At 51.2% G+C, this 21,052-nt stretch overlaps 7 protein-coding genes across 7 annotated transcripts; 4 read left to right on the top strand and 3 right to left on the bottom strand.

Annotated features, from left to right (window-relative positions):
- Positions 1-780: 780 nt before the first annotated feature.
- On the top strand, positions 781-2,435 carry CC84DRAFT_1258618 (uncharacterized protein). Its single transcript, XM_018184844.1, has 2 exons — positions 781-1,301; positions 1,349-2,435. Exons 1-2 carry the CDS (start codon positions 934-936, stop codon positions 2,424-2,426), a joined length of 1,446 nt encoding a protein of 481 aa, XP_018037917.1. The 5' UTR covers positions 781-933; the 3' UTR covers positions 2,427-2,435.
- Positions 2,436-3,227: 792 nt separating this feature from the next.
- On the bottom strand, positions 3,228-4,285 carry CC84DRAFT_666296 (uncharacterized protein). The gene is made up of 2 exons (XM_018187074.1): positions 4,259-4,285; positions 3,228-4,186 (listed from the first exon to the last, which is right to left on the bottom strand). Exon 2 carries the CDS (start codon positions 4,183-4,185, stop codon positions 3,283-3,285), a length of 903 nt encoding a protein of 300 aa, XP_018037916.1. The 5' UTR covers position 4,186; positions 4,259-4,285; the 3' UTR covers positions 3,228-3,282.
- Positions 4,286-6,919: 2,634 nt separating this feature from the next.
- On the top strand, positions 6,920-7,663 carry CC84DRAFT_1216489 (uncharacterized protein; the record flags this gene model as incomplete). The annotated part of the gene is made up of 3 exons (XM_018182809.1): positions 6,920-7,069; positions 7,124-7,240; positions 7,286-7,663. 3 exons carry the CDS (start codon positions 6,920-6,922, stop codon positions 7,661-7,663), a joined length of 645 nt encoding a protein of 214 aa, XP_018037915.1.
- On the top strand, positions 7,659-8,365 carry CC84DRAFT_666288 (uncharacterized protein). The gene is made up of 2 exons (XM_018187072.1): positions 7,659-7,777; positions 7,878-8,365. The coding sequence occupies exons 1-2, from the start codon at positions 7,737-7,739 to the stop codon at positions 8,218-8,220; spliced, it is 384 nt and encodes a 127-aa protein (XP_018037914.1). The 5' UTR covers positions 7,659-7,736; the 3' UTR covers positions 8,221-8,365.
- On the bottom strand, positions 8,366-8,800 carry CC84DRAFT_666289 (uncharacterized protein). Its single transcript, XM_018187073.1, has one exon. It carries the CDS (start codon positions 8,738-8,740, stop codon positions 8,510-8,512), a length of 231 nt encoding a protein of 76 aa, XP_018037913.1. The 5' UTR covers positions 8,741-8,800; the 3' UTR covers positions 8,366-8,509.
- A 1,749-nt stretch (positions 8,801-10,549) lies between these two features.
- On the bottom strand, positions 10,550-14,913 carry CC84DRAFT_1186471 (vegetative incompatibility protein HET-E-1; the record flags this gene model as incomplete). Its single annotated transcript, XM_018180862.1, has 4 exons — positions 10,550-11,626; positions 11,666-11,752; positions 11,969-12,601; positions 12,658-14,913. 4 exons carry the CDS (start codon positions 14,911-14,913, stop codon positions 10,550-10,552), a joined length of 4,053 nt encoding a protein of 1,350 aa, XP_018037912.1.
- A 4,392-nt stretch (positions 14,914-19,305) lies between these two features.
- CC84DRAFT_1216486 (SAF domain-containing protein) lies at positions 19,306-20,824 on the top strand (the record flags this gene model as incomplete). The annotated part of the gene is made up of 2 exons (XM_018182808.1): positions 19,306-19,400; positions 19,531-20,824. 2 exons carry the CDS (start codon positions 19,306-19,308, stop codon positions 20,822-20,824), a joined length of 1,389 nt encoding a protein of 462 aa, XP_018037911.1.
- Between the last annotated feature and the right edge of the window lie 228 nt (positions 20,825-21,052).

The following is a 21,052-nucleotide window of genomic DNA, read 5'->3' as shown; positions in this document are numbered from 1 at the left end:
ACGGTGGTAAGTAAATCAACCAGATGCAACCCGCAACCTTAGCTTCTGAAGTAGGTTAAGTCTGGCGTAGATCAAACGAGCACACGTTGACCTTTGGCACGTAGAGATCTTCAAGCTCTTGCTACAGGTTGAGCAGCGCAACAATTAATGATATACAACACATCGAATAAGAAGAATCGTACATGCACATCTCTGCAGAACGGAGGCTCAGCTCTTCCCTGTGCGGACTAGTGCATACGCTCACTATCTTTCACGTGCCGTTTACAACGTCGCCAACGCTCCACGAAGTACATCTTTAGGCATGTGTGGGATCACAATACGTGGGGATTGCTTCGACCGAACAAGACTGGTTGAAGGCGTAGCGTTGAGAGGAGCCATCGTTAGGAGAACCTAGCGAGTCCAAGCACGATACTACTACTCGAACTGAGGTATAACTCCTGATGGAAAATAATAAAGGCCCACAGAGGGGATTCGAAAGAAACAATAAATCGGGTGCAGTACATCAAAGTTTTGTGCAGAAGGCAAGTATGAGATTTGCGCGTGGGAATCGGTGTGATGGTTTGCGGCTCTGTGTGCAATAGTAAAGTTGATTGTCCATTCTGTACGGGAGCTGCGATGCTCTCGGCATTCAACAAATCGTCCGTGATAGACGGACCCGCCTACTCTCTCGCTGCATTGGGAATCAGCCACAAGCCAGGACAGGAGTGCACTGGTAGGGTTTCTCCGTATTGACTCCGCGTTCTGTTCACTGTATGCAGCTCGCTTTCAATGCGGTTTGACGAAGCGGATAGTGAGAGAACCGTTGTCGCGTGATAGGGAAGGTACAGGTGAAGGTTGCCCAAGCACCTTGAACACAGGCCCCAAGGTGAAGGCGAATTCCACTCTACCAGAATCTACTCATAAAGATTCCCAAGCTCCCATTCGTCGGACTCGATGTCCTGCGCCACTACAACCTACTACAGCCCACTACATGCCCAACAAGCCGCAATGAATGGTTGCCGACTTGCAACACGCTGCGCTTCACGTGGCAGGGAGGTATCGCCCGCCATGTCAGACAGCTCATGGCTGACCATGCTGTCGCGATCACCATCACCGTCGTCTAGTCCGCCGGGGCGACAACCCACACCCGCGCTTTCAGACTCATCTGAATTGTCAATGCTGTCACGTTCGCCCTCCCCACCGCCCGGCGTCCTCAGAATAAATGAGATTTCGCCGCAATTAAATCGGCCCCAACATGGACCTGGCGATCGCTTTCTGCGTAGTGATGCTAAGCGCGAGACATCTCCGAATCCCTCTGCTAGGTAAGTATTCTTGTTTGCTAGAGGTATCTGATACTAACCAAGACTAGGCCAGCAAAGCAATTGCGCGTTGTGACTCGAATTCCTCCTAGGACTGTCAAGAGGAAGGCTCCTGCGGCATCAAGTTCCCCTCGAAGCTCTCGAATCCCTCGTAGCCCAGTCGTTACCAAGGCTGCCGTGTCGATCCTAGAAGTGAAAGGCGCGGGACAACTGGATCGCCTCCCCAAAGAGATTCGACAGGCAGTTTATGCCTACTGTCTAGACATCGATGAACCTGTCTCGTTGAAGGAGTGTTGCGGTCCGTTCTCTACTCGCCGAGCACGAGCTAGCTGCAAGAAGCATGGAGAAACTTGCACCAAGATAGGCAGGGGAAACGGCCTGACGCTTTACGAAGAGGACGAAGGGTCGATAAAGATTTATGGTCGATTCTCAATCCTCTCCGTGGCGCGCTCTGTCCACGAGGAAGCATCCTGGGTGCTATATAATCAGGCAAGGCTCATCGTCCGTTCGACCACGGCCCTGCAGGCATATCTTATCAAGAAGCAGTGTACGTTCTACCGCCTGCCCAACCTCCCGGAAGCCGAGTGCGTCGAACGCATGTGGCTTTCGGCAGGGCACTTCCGCAAACTTTGCTTCCAGCTCCCATGGACTAAGCTATCGATCGACGATCCGGTCGAATGTGTATATCGCCTCTACAAAGCTATCGCTTTCTTGATGAAGGCTTGGGATCTTGTAAAGGAGAAGCCGACATCTCCTCGCACCGTCGAAATTCAGCTCCATGATCTTCATACAGCTGTGATACCCTTCAACTCCGATCGATCTACCAAGATGGCTTACGAGTGGAATGCATACCACCAGCCACACTTGGGGTCTGGCTACAATGCAGACTTTGAAGTGATTGGGGAAGAGGTCGTCCATATTCTCGAGCGCTTGGTAGATCTGGTCGGGCGTCATGGTGGCCTGTCTCGGTGGAAAGTCGTCGCAAAGGCTCCTCGCACGTATCATGTGGGAGGAGCAGAGAACGATGGCAAGATTATGTATGACCAGGAAGACGGAGGCCTTACTGCGCTACATACGCTTGAAGCTTGTTGCCGGTCCAATGGCGTTCAATTTGTGGCCACGAGCTGAGCTTCGAGCGATAGGCCTCTTGACAGGACCACAAACTCCCTCAGATTGTATACCATCATCGTAGTCCGTATATCTCATGCGCTGCTCATAATCCGGCAGACTGCGACAATCTTCCGGACGCTAGAGTTCGTCTAAACACCACTTGGCAAGGCTCCCCATCTTCAGATCTACAGTTTGGCTATCTTTACGAATCTTTCGGAGTTCTGGCGTTGATATTGTCCGGATATCTATTTCTTGTCAGGTCCAGGGACGGGAGACCAGTCCCATCCAGGTTGGTATTCATTTTCATTTTTCGATATCCGCCACTTGGTAGGCTCAGGCGCCTATAGCCATATTGGAAATAGTCATATTAGTAGTCAATTAGTATTAATTATGCTCATAGCACCAGTCGTGAAGTACGCAGAAACTTCCGTGCCGCGTCTGATGCGTTGGCTATGGTCGACTCAGGGACCCAGCTCTGTTCGCACACTCTGTCAGGCGTTCCTTCAAAAACAACCATGTAGTGAGTGTTCGCGTATGAGCGGCGGGTTGCTGGTGTTGGTTGTTGCACGACGTTGTAGTGGACGCGACAATGACCCGTCGAGGACCGAGCCTTACCCACATTATACCTTGGCTTCGGCTCAGATCCACGCCGCGTTGTCGTCGATGCATCGTCCCTACAAATGCTCATTCTTTCCATCAGCTCATGAAAGAATCCACGATTCACGTGATGACATCGGCTCCATCATCATTGCAGGCCTGCGACACCTTACTTCGACGTATACACGCGCAATTCACCAACTCTGTCAGAGGATCACATTGCAGCTTTCTACATGTCCACAACACATACGGGCATTCATGTCTTTCTTGACAGGCTTCAGTCGACGAAACGCCGATGTGTACCGCCCGTCGCGCTCCTCGATTCCATTACAGAAACATCTTGGGCCACTCCCTCCTGGCACTCAACACCAACTTCCTCTAGAATTTCTCGAAACATATTCAGCATCCTTTGACCAACTCTGTTACTTGCGTCAACCTCGGAGTTGACAGTGAAGGTCCAATTCGCTTCCCCACCCCTTAGAGCAATCAATTTTACTGAGTTCTCGAGATTCTCCCAACACACGTTCAGCAGTCGCGCTTGCTCCTCCTTGATCTTCGGATTTTCTAGCTTGGCGGCTTTAAACGGGCGGTATGTGCTGAATATCCTGCCAAGGTGTATTGTGATTTCCCGAACCTTTTGTGCAGATTTGGGGCTGTTCTCCGCGTTCCACTTATCCAAGAGCATATCGATGCAGTCGAAAAGACTGGTGACGCATTCTTCTGATTGGTCAAACTTGATAGCAGTCACAGGAACGATGAGGTCGATGAGACGATATCGACATATCCGGCGCCACATAGTGTGATAAGGCTTCCCTCCGTACCCAATTGCCCCTTTGTGAACCATAATGAGATTGGTCACGTCTACATGGACCCTCATCTTGTTGTGCATCACCCGTATAGCGTCATTGTATACACCTCGCGAGATGGAAAGCAACGCAAATCGATATCGGTTGAGCGTACGGTAGTTCTGCTTGATTGCCGCGTGTAATCGACACGGTTTGGTTAAGTGGCCAAGAATTCCGCAACACTTTCGCGCCGTGATTGGACGATGAATCTCAAGGACGATTTCGAAGATGTTCAACCGAAGCTCAACTGGAAGTGTTCCCAAAAGGCCAAGGCTACCGTCTTTTGGCTGATACATCGGTCTCCCCGGTAAGTTAGATTTGTTGTGCCTCGCCATTCTGTACACGAGTTAGCAAGGTTTTCCGCGAAGCTGGGCGCGAAGCAAGTGAGTCCGCGGTATCGGACTTAACCTAGTGACGCGATTTCCACCACGATTCCAGTGCTTTTGTCAGCAAGAGTGAATCTCTCAATTATTTCATGACTAATTTCTCTTTCTGTCGGAGTCCAGGTCAAGAAGGCAAGCCGGAGAGTAAGAGTGGAAGCGCGTTTGTTTGTTCCCAACGCGAAGGTTCCTTAGCGCACCTTCCACTTGCGATTCATACACAACATAAACCGTCTTGACAACCGTTACCACCCGCTCTGGTTAACCAAATTCACACGCATTCTAAGATGAGAAACAGTGACGAATGGAGCTCCTGGCGCCACCGAGGGTGCGACATCAAGACCCGTCCAGTCACACCTAAAAGTTCCAACGCTGCAAGCATGAAGTCACTGAACGAGGAGAACCACTAGAGCACCGATGAACCCTCACCACGAATCGAAGGCAACGCAACTTACATGTGTCATCAGTAGCGCATGTATTTTCTGAGAGCGTACGGAGATTACATCGCGTGTCAATCGACGCCCACCGCCCGAGGCATCGAGCAGGAGTGCCGCACTCATATCAGTGAAACAATGACTTACACCAATGACGAATGCGAAAGGATCATTGGATTTACGAACGATTTGTTGTCACCATTCGTGAATATCGGGATAACAAATATACCGCCATCGTCGAGGATCAGCGTTGCCACCATTGTAAGCAGCTCGTCCATTTGCGCTTAGACAAGGGATCGTACATTACGCGCATCTCATAGTGGCAGCGTTCCAGTAATGACAACACGAAAGAGACCCACAAGGTTGATTTGGACCGTTACCTCGGTTTGTAACTCGAATTCTCAAAGTTGTCTGGGGGTCGAGGTGAGGTATGTTGACAAGCAGGTGTTGGAATATCAGACATATGCTTACTGGAACGTATGTGCCCGGAAGTGGCCTGCCCACAGCTTGTCGACCATTGAGCTCTTCGAAAAATAGCCGCCCGCAAGTGTCACCCGAATCTGTGCGAATCAGGAAAGGGACTGCGAATTGAACGCACCCATCAGCCCCAAACATAGACTCGCAGGGTGTAGAATTCAAGTTTCGGAGCACTCCTCCGTTGACCCTCCTCATGTCAGTCAACCTCGAGAGCTATGCGAATTTGTCATAACTTTTCTTAGCTTATGGAAATCATCATCCTCACAAAATGTGACTGTATCTTTTGTGCCTCCAATCTTCATGTATTCACTCTCGTCAAACTCGTTGATCCTCATCTCGACGTCGCACTTGTCCGCCTTCCTTTTCCCATGCTTCAAGTATGCCTCAGCTGTGCGTCTCAGGAATTGCTGCTTCCCCTCGGCGCCCTGCAACCTTCCTCTCGGTATATCGATTACGACGCGGATTTGGCGGCGATTGTCTACGGCTCCAGCACTTCCTGTCGCCAAGCTCACCAAATTCTTCTCTTGGTACCTATGCTATGGATACAACGAGTTACCAGACCCGTTGTTGAGCGGTCTAGTGATGATCTTGACAGTGTGCGCTGCTCGTTCGGCGGGCGTGTGATTTGTACCGAGGAGGCATTTTCTGAGGTCCGCAAAAGACTGCGAATAATTGGTTGTCAAGTAAATGGTGTAAACGATGGACATTGCTTAGTCGAATGCTAGATGATGCGTCGAAGGTGAGTAATGTGTTGGTTCCGTTACCAGTGCAGGGTAGGGTGTGCAGGTAATGCGGACTAAATGTTGTATGTGATGTATAAGGCTGATGGTAAACGGGTGCCAGCGATGAGGTGCGTATGCCCGCTGGACCCTCGACGGACGCTCCTGCCGTTGGCTCAGCCATGTTGTTGCTCAAACGCTTGCAGAAATGGTGACCCGAGTTAACAGATAACTATATCGTAGTTTCTGATTCATAACCGTTTGTGGCTTCTCTTCCTAGTTGAAACTGCGGAGTGAGGTCATTGAGTGCTTGGTTTGACAGAGTAAGGCTATTGCCTCCTCACTTTGTCTTGGTCCGCATTCTACACGATACGTTGCCTCCTAGCACGTTCTCGCAACACAATGGAACTTCCTTCCTCGTAATTTTCAAGCGATTTCTGACTTGAAACAGGTGACAAGTGTCGAGGTAAGGCAGTTTGAAACCTTCCATCTTGCTCAGCTCTTCATCGAGATGTCTACCCTTGTCAGTTGATGACTATATTGCGACGAATTATACTAAGGCCTTTCCTATAAAAGATTTTTTTTGATGTTGATAAGAGGAGTCTCTGTGTGATCTATTCCAGTGCCCATCCTATCAGCCCTGAAAAAGACGTTGAATGTTGAGAATTGCCGAGCTTTCTTCTCGATAAACCCCCTTGTGGCGCATCGTCATGGTCCCCAGCCCTGGAATCCCACGACATGAGCGAGAACTAGATTTTTATCTTTCCCACTACTTGGGTTCGGAACATACCCCCACGTGGGACGTCGCCGCCACAAAGGTTCGTAGGATCAAGCCATCCCGCATGGACCAATCACCTGCGCTCAGCTCATGGCCATCACATCCCGATGCAGAAAAGGAGCAGATTGCAACTCGCGGATCACGGTCTCAGCTTTGCGCACAAGCAGAGACACGCAAGCTGAGGGATGGTGGCTTCGGATCCAGAACGTGACCCCCTCAAAACTGGGCCAAGTCCAAATTGCGGCGATGTTGGTGCAACCTCAATTTCCCCCACTGTTTTCATGGAGCTGAAGCAGCTACAAGTGCCTGTCGTCGTTGTGTGCGCCCTTTCGGCCTTGATAGCGACGTTTGCTATAGTGTGTCGCGTATGGGCACGCGCTCTTACGCGAAAGAAATGGGAGGCCAATGACTGGCTGATGGTAATCGCATATGTAAGTGCCACTCCAAATTGAGGATCTTGACTGGAGCTGACTTGGTGAACGCAGGTTGGTCTCCTCGGCGAGCTGATTGATGCGATTGTCTTTGTCTTCGTCCAGTACTATGGCGTGCACATCAAGGACGTGCCGGTGGCTGCCATCGTGCAAATGAAGAGACATCCCGAAGTGCGCACCTAGCATTCCGTCCAAATACTAAGCTAAACGTATCAGAGCCGCTACATACTTACCAGCATGGCTTTAAGTGCTAATGTGTTCTGCAACCTGTCGATTACACAGCTTTATGCGACGCTGTTTCCGTATACACGTTTTCGCATCGTCTGCCGCGCGCTGCTGGCTTTGACAGTGGCATATTATATCAGCTTCATGACAGTGCAGTTCTTCTCATGTCCGCAGAAGATGGACAACGCGCTTGCTATGGCTCAAAAGTGTGCGGAGAACAGTAGAACTATCTGGGTGGGCGCGAGTGCAGGCGCCATGTGCATAGACCTGGCAAACGTAGTACTGCCACTACCTCTCCTCTGGCGGCTGAACGTGGACTTTGAGAAGAAAGTCCGATTGACACTGCTGTTCGGGCTGGGGTTCTTGTGAGGATACTTCAGGCTGAGAAAATGCTTTGTCTTACTGACGATCCTCTAGTATCCTTGCTTTGTCGGCGGTAAGAATGTATCTTTACCGTCACATGAACGCAAACGACTGGACATAGTACGTCTCTGGTAACGAAGTGATTATGTCGGAGACATAGACACAACGCTGCATACATCCCTGTCCATGACTTACGCTGACTGCATACTTGCCAATCTAGTCATACGGGCCGTATCATTCTTTTCAATGCGCCGGAGCCTGCTCTGGGGATACTAGCGGGCTGTCTACCCCTCATGTCGCCATGTCTACGCATCATGTTAAACAAGGTCAAGAGTTACGGACCATGTAATCCTACAGACGAAGAGAGTGTTAAAGTACGTCAGTCCGAACACCCTCCTACTATTGGACATGCAAGAAGGGTCTCTCTGAGAGTGATGGGGCTTGGGAGTGTGACCAGCGAAGGTTTCGACCGACTTGAGAGCCAAACGAATATTGCCCCGCTAGCGATGCAAACCTTCACATTACCGAAGAAAGATATTGTCCACAACACAGGAAGCAATTAGGCAACAGCCTTGAGCAATTTTTCAGACTCAAAAACAAACAAAAATTGCCATGGGTATACCAAACTCCTAAGAGCCAAGGCAAACTCAAGCCTACTCTAGCATGTAAGCATCGACTATGAGGCCGAGCTTAGATAGCTCGGGTCAAGCCACCTTCATAAGGGCAGGCTGCGGCACCCGGTATGCCTCAGCCACGAACTTCCGAACCATCTCCTCGAGCAGGAACTTGACACCCTCGTGGCTCATCTCCGCAAACGGCCTGCCCTTCACCAGGTCACTCATCTGTTTCAGCCTAGAAAGCTATTAGTGCATACCCTCCATACCGAGTCAGTACTTGCCACGGTGTGGCATCACCACCCGCCGCCTTCGCTCGTATAACACCCAAGAGGGCTTCCTCGTAGAACGTGTAATCGCGCTTCAACTCTGCGCGGATGGCCTCGAGGGCGATGTCGAAATTCGTCTTCTTAACCGGCTTGATGGTGCACGGCTTGGCTCGCTTGGCTCTGCGGTGACGCGGTGGCATGGTGATGACGTTGCTTGGGCAGACTTGCGTTTGAAGATGAATAGATTCTGGAAAAAGGACCTGGAGAAAGTCGTGATTGTTTGTTCATAGGGCAAGTCTGTGGTTTAAGGTTAATATAGCAATTATATCACAGGCGGCCATGCGTGGGGTTGCTATTGTCGATTAGCTACAATAGCAGGCACGCGAGGGTCAGTCGTGGTGACGCAGGCCTCACTATTGTGACAGATATTGGTAGTCGTATTGTAGCCTGAGGTACCCTCGATTGTGCCATGTGAAAACGATCAAGTATTTTCTGTAGGTATTTCCTCATTGTCGAGGTTCAGGAGTAACGTCCCTCACTGCGTAGCGAGACATACTGTGTGCCGAGACAAACGAGGGGTACTTTGACTTTCAGCAACCGGAAAGCCCATGCGCACAACAAATATTGCTATAATTCTACCAAAATAATCTGCTGTAGCTAATTCTAAATGTCTATAATCCCTCCTGCCCAAAAATTACCTTCGCATTGTCGCCTCCGCGCCTAACTTGTACAGCGCATTATGTCGTGGCATAACAGGCTTTCCTCCCCAAAACGCCAACCTCAAGCCTTTTTCGCTCTCATTTTTTGTAGAATAGCCTTATCCTAGCCTCACAACCTCCCCCTCATACTAGGAAGTCATTATCAGCCCTACGCACGCTGCGGGGCGCGATTTCATGCAGGGACGCCCCGTCGATGGGTACTTCTAGCAGAAGCGAATGCCCGATCCTGGCTAATGTGCGATGACCCCGCACGTCTTACCTCATGCACTAATGGAAATTTTTCTGTAAGATATGTGACTATGCGAATTACAAAGTGTTCGGATTATCGTTGAATCCGACTTAGGATTGGGAGCAGTGATAAGACATGGCCAGGTGCTTGTTTAGTCAGCCAACACGCTTCCAGCGTCGAAACCAGCTTCGACACAGCGATCCCACACACTTCGAGATGCTACCTACTTCGTGATGTAGAGCCATGACATCACGTCGCCCCCAAGTGCCGAGATCCGCCGTTGTCCCCTCCACTGACCGATGGAACGACTTGATCGAGCCCACCACGTCCCAATGCTTCTCGAGTCCACCAGCGCCGATTTCTAGATCGAGCCACAACGAGCTCTAGTCCAGGCTCATTAAAGGGGAATGCGATGGGATGGGAAGGATATAAAATTAGATAGAGCGTGGTGGGCCTAGAAATCGAAGCCTGCGCTTCGGCAAATAAGTTCAACTAAGCGCTACTGGCAAAACGCCGTTATTGTAAGCGCATACGAAGGCGGAAAAAGGCTCTACATACTTGGTGATATAGCTATTATATGGTTAAACGACCAGTGGCTCCTCGCATAAGCGCCACAATTGTTAGGGCCGTGGAGATATGCTCTAGTTCGACCTCTAACAGTCGTGAGGAGTTTTGGGTTCATGTTCGCGAGGGACAAGTACTAGCAGAGCTGTGGTGGCCATGCTTGGCAAGATTCTATACTATCAGAGCTGCATACAACACTCTTCTCTTCAGCCATGTCTACAAACCATCGCCTCCGGCGCAACCCTATGGCGGGTGCAGGTCCGCCGCCCTCCCTGCTAGCGTGATTGAGGCGTTCGTCTGCTTCTGACGAGGATTAAGTTGCGAATCTTCAAATGTTATTCTATGGTTAGCCATCTTGTCACTTGATCTAGAGGATACTCGAAGCTTTGTAGTGACAAATTAGTAAGCTATACATTCACGCCGATCCCCGATCTCCACTATAGAATAGAGATGAAAAATAGCAGAGTAAGTTATGTCCACATAAATGGACCATGGTCTTAGGATGCGTCAAGCTCAACTTTGCATACCCATACCTTTCCAGATCCAATGCCGATGCCGATCGTCCTCTCTGACACGGCCGAACACCTTGGCCGATGCTCAGATGGTAACCATACAAGATTCTTCGAATTATATGTTATCCAATCTCCATTTGAATTTAAACCCACACCTTGGTATTGCGGATCTGAACTTTCTATTTTGTCCGATATTATGTTTGAATCTGATGGAGCATCGACGGTAACGGTACCAATAGCAGTATGAAGATATGAGGCTGTGGCGTCGAATGATATATTATGGAGCGCTTTGCCAATATTAAGCGTCTGCAGGCACTTACCGCTGCTTGCGTCCCAGATCTTGACCGTCTTGTCAGTCGATGCCGACGCGACCCGGGCCGAGTCGTGCGAGAATGCTACTGAATCGACGGAATCGCTGTGGCCCTCGAGCGTCTGCAGGCACTCGCCACTGCTTGCATCCCAGATCTTAACCGTCTTGTCGGACGACGCCGACGCGACCCGGGCCGAGTCGTGCGAGAACGCTACTGAGTTGACGGAATCGCTGTGGCCGTCGAGCGTCTGCATGCAGGCGCCACTGCTAGTATCCCAGATCCTGATTGTCCTGTCGAGCGACGCCGACGCGAGCCGGGTCGAGTCGTGTGAGAAGGTCGCAGAGAGGACGGAGTCGCTATGGTCCTTAAGCGTCTGTAGGCAGGCGCCGCTGCTGGCATCCCAGATCCGCGCCGTACTGTCAACTGACGCTGATGCAAGCCGGGTTGAGTCGTGTGAGAAGGCGACCGAGAAGACGAGCTGGCTGTGGCCCCCCAGCGTCTGCAGACACTTGCCGCTGCTGGCGTCCCAGATCCTAATTGTCTTGTCGTACGACGCCGACGCGAGCCGGGCCGAGTCGTGAGAGAAGGTGACCTGGGTGACAATGCCGCTATGACTCTCGGGCGTCCGCACGCACGCGTCGCTGCTGGCGTCCCAGATTCTAATTGTACTGTCGTCCGATGCTGATGCGAGCATGGTCGAGTCGTGTGAGAAGGCCACCGAGTAGACAGTGTCGCTATGGCCCTCGAGTGTCTGCAGGCACGTGCCACTGCTGGCGTCCCAGATCCTGACCGTAGTGTCGAACGACGCCGACGCGAGCCGGGTTGAGTCGGGTGACCAGGCGACCGCAGTGACAGAGCGGATATGGCCCCTAAGTGTCTGCAAGCACTCGCCGCTGCTGGCGTTCCAGATCCTAACGGTAAATTTCGACGTTGACACGAGTCGGGCCGAGTCGTGCGAGAAGGCTACTGAGTTGAAGGAATTGCTGTGGCCTTCAAGCGTCTGCAGGCACTTACCGTTGCTTGCATCCCAGATCTTGACCGTCTTGTCAGTCGACGCCGACGCGATCCGGGCCGAGTCGTGCGAGAAGGCTACTGAGTTGACGGAATCGCTGTGGCCCTCAAGCGTCTGCAGGCACTTACCGCTGCTTGCATCCCAGATTCTGACTGTACTGTCGGCCGACGCCGACGCGACCCGGGCCGAGTCGTGTGAGAAGGCTACCGAGTTGACCCAGTCGCTGTGGCCGTCGAGCGTCTGCAGGCAGGCGCCGCTGCTTGCATCCCAGATTCTGACTGTACTGTCGGCCGACGCCGACGCGACCCGGGCCGAGTCGTGTGAGAAGGCTACCGAGTTGACCCAGTCGCTGTGGCCGTCGAGCGTCTGCAGGCAGGTGCCGCTGCTTGTATCCCAGATTCTGACTGTACTGTCGGCCGACGCTGATGCGAGGATGGTCGTTTCGTGTGAGAAGGCCACCGAGTAGACAGTGTCGCTATGGCTCTCAAGTGTCTGTAAGCAGGCGCTCCATTTATCTCCTATATTTGGCTTTATTGTAATCCATCCTGGCTCTTCCGTTTCGAAATAACGCCTTATTAGGCTACTAGCTGGACTGAATACGAGTGCAGACGCATATGTCTGGAGAGGGCTAATCTGTATTGCCTGCTTATGATACATAATAAATCGGCGAGCATCTCGGACTAGCTCAAGTAATGCGAGTCCGTCTGACCTCCTCTTAATTATGTCAGTGGTAATCATACATTGATAAAATCTCTAGTCCTAAAGCTCACCTGGATGAGTCCCTCGAGTTTCGTCATTATAAGCACACCCTCCGACATGCTTCTACAGAGGCTCAGAGCCTCGACCCAGTAAAGGTATTTCTTTCTTATGAAATTCTCGATAGCGTCTTTACCTTGAGAGTCAATGCCGTGGTTTGCAGAGCTGGAATTCCAGTCACAGAGGTGGTCAACCCAATGAACGCACGAGTATCGCATCGTCGCTAGCGGATCGTGGACCGGTACTTGAACCTTATCGATCGGAAAGCCTAGAGCAATCAAGCCGTACATGTCACGTTTCAGTGCACTAGACATGAGCTTGAGCGACCTAAAAAACATGTTATGGTGAATCCTGCCTTGAGATGGGAAGACTGTATCTCGCATCTTGTCGCTTAAGTAGTCCTTGGCTGATTGATGGATGAGGTAGACCTGATCATCCCTAACGGTGAGAAACGAACCACACATAGCCGCGATTGTTCTTACGTTCCTCGCGAGTACGGAAACTTGGCCTGATAGTCCGCACAAGCTGCCCATTTCAGCTAGGTAAAGCGGACGGTATGTGACGCAGGCAGTAGAAAGCAAGAGCCGGCAAATCTCCGAGTTTCTCTCCTTTAGCTGCTGGATTAGATTCATCATGCGATCGTACAGCTGGTGTAAGCCTGGTGGCGCTTCTTCTACCACCTGCAAAGGGTCCCAGCTCTCCGGCCCCTCAAGCTCCTGGACCACGAGGGCGACCCAAAGGAACGTCCCGTTCGCTTTCCGGCGTAGGATATCTCGCACTCGATCTCTCAGGCTGTCGTCTTCAAGCGAGTCAAGGCGGGATAGCTTGTCGACAATGTACACGTCGATGGCGCGGGACACCTGCTCTGCATTTTGCTTTAGCTCTAGACTCAACCTCGCCTTAGCGTCTACGCATCTTAGCTTCTGTTCAATGTGCATCTCGTTTCGACTTGACACAAGCCACTTGACGCGGGCTGATGATGCTGAGGTATGAATAACTAAGTCTAAGAGCTTTGGCAAGTCCACCACGCATTCATCGAGAGCGTCGACAACTAGGCAGGCCAATTCTAGGTCCGGGTCTCGTATCATGTTCGTAAAGAAGTCTGACAGGGCAACCCAAGCATTGGCATCTTCAAAGAGGGCTTTGCCTGCGTGATCGTACTTCTTCCGTATGTGTGAGATGAGCGATGGCTGCTGGTTGACAAGCTGGTACAGCAGACCTCGCAGCACGGCTGTAGCGTTGTTGATTCGTGAGTCCGTGGCCTGGCAGAAGAAGTAGGATAAAAGATCCGTCTTAGCTATCGACTTTTCTAGCTCGTTAATGATGCCGCAGAGCAGCATCGTCTTGCCCTTGCCCGGATCGCCTTTGATCCATAGGAGTCGACTCTGCTCGTCGTCACGCCATCGTTGGAAGTCGGAATTTTCGAGGATCCAGCGGTACGAGGCCTCCAGCAGTCCACCCTTGGTGTCCTCAATGCGCTTCTTGTCGTCCCGAGGATCGGTGAGGTGCAAATCTTGCATGCATTGCTCCAGCTTCCCAATCTCCTCTCGAAGTCGTTGGAACGCGCTTGCCGTCCCTTCGCCGTAGATAGCAGCTACGTACACCCCAAAAATGCCAAGTAAAGAGTACGCTCTATCTTCCTCAAGCTTGGTCTGCCGGTGTTCTATCCATGACAATCGCTCATTAACGCTGAACTGAGACAAGGGGGCTCCTTCAAGCGCTGATTCAGGAACAACCGTTATCTCGTGAATCAGGCGCCTTAGGGAATTTCGGTCACCAAGTCGCTCGCCTTCTTGGGAGAAGAACTCTACCGAACTCGGAGCAAGAAGCTCTTGGAGCGTCCAACCCCGGGTGAACCATCTACATTTTCGGAAATCCGATTCCCACGGCCACGGGCTCTTGGGCTCTTCGGTGTTGCTAAGGGGAGAGCTCGAGATATCTGATAAATAGACGTAGCATCGAGTCGCGTTACCATACCAACGAAACATGGAGTTGATAGCCTGCGACAGTTCAGCCTTGTTTGCCTTGTTGATGCAACAGGTATCGATCCAAAAGTATTCCAAGTCATCTAGTGCAGCTCGCTCTCCGCAGAACCGGATTTTCTCGTAGCTAGGCTTATCCTTGCCAGTGCCATTTGTCAGGTCTTCAAAGGTGACCTCCTCGGTATCTGGTCCCCACGTATGCGACAGTATCGCATAGGGAGGGATGGCCTCATCGCGAAACTGACTAAGACTGAACTCTCCAGTATCGCTGCGCCGCAAAAGACGCATTGCTTCGCATTGGACGGTGGCGAGCGGTAGGAGTGAAACTCGGTCAGGTTCAAACACGGCAGCCTGACGGGAGAGACGAGTACGGTAAATCGCCCGTCCGAAGAGGTATTACTCTAAGGTATTAAGGTTAGCAAGCATACAGGAGCATGGGACGCTGGGCTATACCGAAAACTGCATCAGAGAGAAAGACAGCACACGAGTGTTGTGAGTTCTACTGAGGGGCGGGGTGCGGCTGATGGCACAGCTCACGGGGTGGCGCGGCAAGGCTGACATGCAGAAGTCATGCTGCAGCTGAAGGCGAATTCGCATGCAACTAGGCTGAATATGCGTATATCTTGAGAGGCGGACGAACACCTTGGTGACAGGGAGGGCGGTGGACCTGCACCCGCCATAGGATTGCGCCGGAGGCGATGGTTGGTAGATATGGCTGAAGAGAAGAGTGCTGTATGCAGCTCTAGATACTATCTGTGTTTCTAGAATCTTGCCAAGCATGGCCACCACCACAGCTCTGCTAGTACTTGTCCCTCGCGAACATGAACCCAAAACTCCTCACGACCGCCAGTGGTGGAACTAGAGCATATCTCCACGGCCCTTACATTGTGGCGCTCATGCGAGGAGCCGCTGGTCATTTAACCATATAATAGCTATATCACTAAGCATGCAAAGCCTTTTTCCGCCTTCGTATGCGCTTGCAATGACGGCGTTTTGCTAGTAGCGCTCAGTTAAACCCACATGCCGAAGCGCAGGCTTCGATTTCTAGGCCCACCACGCTCTATCTTAGCTTGCATCCTTCCTATTACATTATATTCCCCTTAATTGAGCTGGGACAAAAGCTCGCTGCGGCTTGGTCTAGGAATCGGCGCGCCGACTCGAGAAGCATGAGGACGTGGTGAGCTCAATCAGGTCGTTCCATTGGTCAGCGGAAGGGTCAACGAGAGATCTCGGCACTCAGGGGCGGCGCTATAGTATGGCTCTACATCCCAAAGTAGGTATCACTGTGCGTTGGACTGCATCTTGAGGTGTGTGAGATTGCTGTGTCGAAGCTGGTTTCGCCGCTACAAGCGCGTTGGCTGACTAAGCAAGCACCAGGCCATGTCTTATTACTGCTCCCAATCCTAAGTCGGATTTACTGATAATCCGAACGCTTGTGACAACTCGCACAGCCGCATAATCTTATAATAAAATACCCACCAGTATGTATAAGATAAGATATGCGGGATTATCTCGCATTAGCCTGGATCGGTGGTTCGCTTCTGCTAGAAGTACTAATCGATGGGGCGGCCCTGCATGAAATCGCGCCCCGCAGGGCGCATAGGGCTAATAATGACTTCCTGGTATCAGAGGGAGGTTGCGAGGGCAGGGTAAGCCTATTCTACAAAAATTTGGAGCAAGAAGGACTTGAGGTTGGCGCTGTTGGGAGGGAAGTCTATTATGCCACGAAAGAAGGCGCTGCACAAATCAGGCTCGGAGACGACGATGCAAATGTAAATTTTAGGTAGGATGGCTCATAGACATTCAGAATTAGCTAATAACATCCTTTACAAGCGAGTGACGCGTACAAGCGAGTGACGCACCTCACTAATTTTGCGCACTTCTCCTATCACAACGTACAATGGCTCCACGCAATGTTACTCGATTACTTTCAAATGAAGCAGATATTCAGCTTGCTATATTATCTATCAATGCCAAACAGATTCAGGGCAATCGCCCTGCTGCGGCAGTCTATAATGTAGCTGAAGCAACGCTCCGCCGCCGACGCGCTGGGATATCTGCCCGACGCGATTGCCAGCCCAACTCAAAGAGATTTACTCAAAGAGGGGAGGAGGTGATTGTCAGACATATACTCGACTTGGATACACGTTGATTCGCGCCTAGCGCCTACGTACGCTGCTCTATGTGATATGGCTAATAAGCTACTGGCTGCGCGCGGCGCTGGTCAGGTCGGCGTCCACTGGCCGCGCAACCTTGTCAAGTGCACGGATAGTCTCACAACACGTTTCAATCGAGCCTATGATAGGCAGAGAGCCCTGTGTGAGGATCCGATATTACTCAGAAGCTGGATTGAGCTCGTAGAGCAGACAAAGACCAAGTACGGCATCTGCAATGACGACGTCTATAACTTCAATGAGGCTGGCTTTATGATGGGCAAGATTATGACTCAACTCGTTGTAACAGGATCAGAGCGGAGAGGCAGGCCAAAGGCTATCTAGCCTGGTGACCGTGAATGGGTCACAGTGATCGCTGTAATCAACGCTGCTAGCTGGTCAGTCCTGCCGTTGCTTATCTTTGCTGGCCAGTATCATCTATCTGCCTGGTACGAGGAAGCAGAGATCCCATGCGACTATGCAATTGTAGTCAGCGACAATAGCTAGACGAATAATGAGCTAGGAGTAGAGTGGCTAAAACACTTTAACACTTATATAAAGACTTGTGTTATTGGTGCGCGTCGCCTGCTTATCCTTAATAGCCATGAGAGCCACCACTCTCTTGAGTTTCAAGAGCTTTGTGAGGAGAATAATATCTGCTCAGCCATTTGAGGCACAGGCCTTGTACCCTCCTAACTAGATATTGTACTGTCAAAGCTTAACGTGCAGCTCCATACACCTACTCCAACTACTCTACTAGAGGCTCTCTAGGAAGCTCGTACGCTAAGCAATGTACGTGAGCTTAAGGCTCAATTAACGTTAATATATGAGTGCGTGCGACAGCATAAGAGCTTATCACCAGCCCTAATTATTGAGGCGATTAACCAGCTTAAGAAGGGCGCAGAGGTGATGATGCTCTTAGCTGAGCTGATGCGTGATCGGATTGCTAGCCTTGAGAAGGCTAATAAGGCAGCATCAGCGCGCAAACAGCGTAAGAAAAAGCGTATATAGTAGCGTAGGGTCTTAATAAAGGGAGCTGGCGAGGATATACTCGCTCAACGTGAGGCTGATCAGCAGATTGCTCGTGAAGAGCGTCAAGGAGGAGAGCGATTAGGCGTTAGCCGCCAGGCTCTTGCGCGGTGTAAGAGGTGTAGAGAGACTAGGTATAACTCTCGTACGTGCAAGAAAGATACTTTAGATACTACTTAATCTACTCTATCAATATTTATATATTATCTTATAAGGTGGTTGAGATATACGCGTGAAGAGGTACGTAAAGTTGGTGGGGTGCGTCACTCGCTTGTACGCGGCACTCGCTCGTGAAGCACGTTACAGCAGATTATTTTCGTAGAATTATAAGTACCCCTCGTTTGTCTCGGCACACAGTGTGTCTCGCTACGCAGTGAGGGACAACTGCTCCAGACTGAAGACATCTCTGCTAGGAAAACCCTGATTTCGTTGACGAAGTGCCATATGGTTTTGTTCATCTCCTCTTCGCTCCTCTATGTGCTCTTCCTTCCTATATTGTCGTGGTGATACATATTTTGTTGTTGTGAGAGTCAGTTCCTTAGGTTCCCGCCGTCGTCACTGGTGTGTATTACAAGCGGACTATCTGGATCTCGGCCCGACGAATGAGGCGGCTTGATCAAGCCGTCGCAACGTAAACCGCGGTTCAAGCGGAAATCTACTACTGAACAAAAATAATGCCACGCGTACAAGTTTTCCGACTGTCTGCCGTAAATCTCATGTTGCACTTACGAGGTTGCGCTCAGCAGGGCGTTCAGGTCTCAGTATTTCCATACGACCGATATGCTGAGTAAAGCGACACCTAATAACTAGGACATCAAGCACCCGAGAAGACTACTTATTTTTCCTGTACGACGTCAGCTTGGATAAGCTCTCTTGTACCTGTACATCTGCCGTTGTCGCCCCGCGCGCTGGCCACAGGGGTTAGTCTGCATGACGCCTAAAACAACCCTCGTCCGCACACTCGCCCATGGAAGCTCCAACTCGTGGCGTTTCTACACGCGACCCTTTGTACCGTGGAACTGTCACTGCAATCGACACTTTGCGCCCCTAATTGCCGTCCTAGGAAGGTCGCAAAATTACGATGACCCATGCCGCAGTCGACAAGGCCACGTCAGGCCAACGGTGCGCATTCATTTTCTGGTAGCGAGGCGTTTGTGGAAATTGAATGCGCGTGAGCTGGTGGCTATTAATAGGCCATTGTGTTACTAGGACATTGATTAAGTTCGGGGGATTCAACGACGGAATACAAGCGTCGACGCTATAGGCTGCTCGAGTGCTTTGTGCGTTTTGTCCTGGACGCTGGACGAAAGGATGAAGACTAACGTCGGAGAGACTGCCGACTCTGCGCTTTGGTTGAAGTTGAATCACTTTGCGGGGTAAGGCACCACCCTCGTCTCGGGAACGTCATGAAGTTAGCGTCGAGATATCCAAATACCCTGCAACACATTGGTATCAGAATCTACAGACGTGACTGTGAGACGAAATACAAACAATCAGGATGTCCAGCCTTTCGACAAAGCTCGCTGCTCTTGAAGATGCCGGCAAACCAATTCAAGTTGGCATCATTGGTGCTGGGAAATTCGGATCAATGTAGTACGTCCTGTATCCTGCGATAAAGTCCCTGGAAGAGCTCGGTCAGGAATATAGGGAGGACACAGCCTGGCCAGCAGCAGCAGCAGTACTTGAACTTCTTTGTGTCATGCCATCACTTACCGGACTTCAGTATCTCGCAAGCTCATCGCACCAAAGGCGTGCGTCTAGCTGCCATAGCAGATCTCTCCCCTGATAGGGCTGTATCGTCCCTACAAAAGACCGGATTTCCATCTTCTAAATTCAACACTTGCATTTCCCTATCCGATGGTCTCAAGTACGACAAGACCGTCATTACTTCTGACTCGGAGGCCATGATAGCCACTCCGGGCATCGATGTGATCTTAGAGGTTACCGGAAACCCTGCTGTTGGTGTCCGCCACGCGCTATTGTGCTGCGAGCACAAGAAGCATATTGTCATGATTAATGTGGAGGCCGACGTGCTTGCAGGGCCTTTGCTCGCACGCAAAGCAAAGGAGGCGGGCATTATATACTCAATGGCATACGGTGATCAGCCTGCCCTCATTGCCGAGCTGGTGGACTGGGCACGCACAGCAGGGTTCGATGTGGTATGTGCGGGGAAAGGTACAAAGCACTTGCCCCAATACCATTATTCGACACCTGACACTGTTTGGGACTACTATGGTTTCACAAAAGCGCAGCTTTCCGGTGGTGACTTCAACCCCCAAATGTTCAACTCCTTCCTCGATGGTACAAAGTCTGCATTAGAGATGGCCGCAGTCGCAAACGGCTGTGGACTCAGGCCACCCTCGGACGGGCTCGCATTTCCGCCCTGCGGAACTCATGACCTACCACAAGTTCTCAAACCGCGCAGCGCAGGCGGTCAACTTGAAGAGAAAGGTACGGTTGAGGTGGTGAGCTGCGTCGAGAAAGACGGACGAGCCGTGTTTGGCGATCTACGATGGGGCGTTTTTGTCGTCATAGAAGCACCAGACGAGTATCAGCGCGAGTGCTTCGCACAGTACGGCATAAAGACCGACGACAGCGGATGGTATGCTGCGCAGTTCAAACCATATCATCTCATTGGTCTCGAGCTCGGTATTTCGGTTGCATCGATCATGGTGCGTGGAGAGCCAACCGGACAGACGCGGACTTGGGCTGGTGATGTGGTGGCTACAGCGAAGCGCAACCTGCAACAGGGCGAGAAGCTCGATGGTGAAGGAGGATTCATGGTGTACGGAAAGTTGATGCGCGCCGAGGACTCGCTCCGGACCGAAGGGCTACCTATTGGCCTTGCGCATGGACTCGTGCTAAAGAGAGATGTAGGTAAAGATCAGGCCTTGAGCTGGAAGGATGTCGAGTTCAGCGAAAAGAATCAAGCCGTCGCTGTGAGGCAAGAGATGGAAAGCATCTACCGAAAAGAGCTCGGGTCGGTTCGGTGGGACTCAGCGGCAGTAAGAGATTGAACAGAATATAGTATATGGATGAATTCTGAATGAAGAGGAGAAACAGTGATGGTTCGGCCTCGGTGCCTTCCCTGCAAGCCGCCTGCTACTTCCATGTGGTTCTCGTTATGGCGTGACACATCGCAACACAGCACGAAGCGATTCCCTTGACAACTACTGTCCTCACCGCGTCTTCTTCTGCTTCATCTGGCTCTAAGGCTTGACGCGCTGCTTCGTCTTCTACGTGGT

The sequence above is a fragment of the Paraphaeosphaeria sporulosa genome (genome assembly GCF_001642045.1).
Source record: "Paraphaeosphaeria sporulosa strain AP3s5-JAC2a unplaced genomic scaffold CC84scaffold_4, whole genome shotgun sequence".
Taxonomy (NCBI): Eukaryota; Fungi; Ascomycota; class Dothideomycetes; order Pleosporales; family Didymosphaeriaceae; genus Paraphaeosphaeria; species Paraphaeosphaeria sporulosa.
The sequence above is the reverse complement of the archived record's forward strand: the minus strand, read 5'-3'. Positions and strand labels throughout refer to the sequence as shown.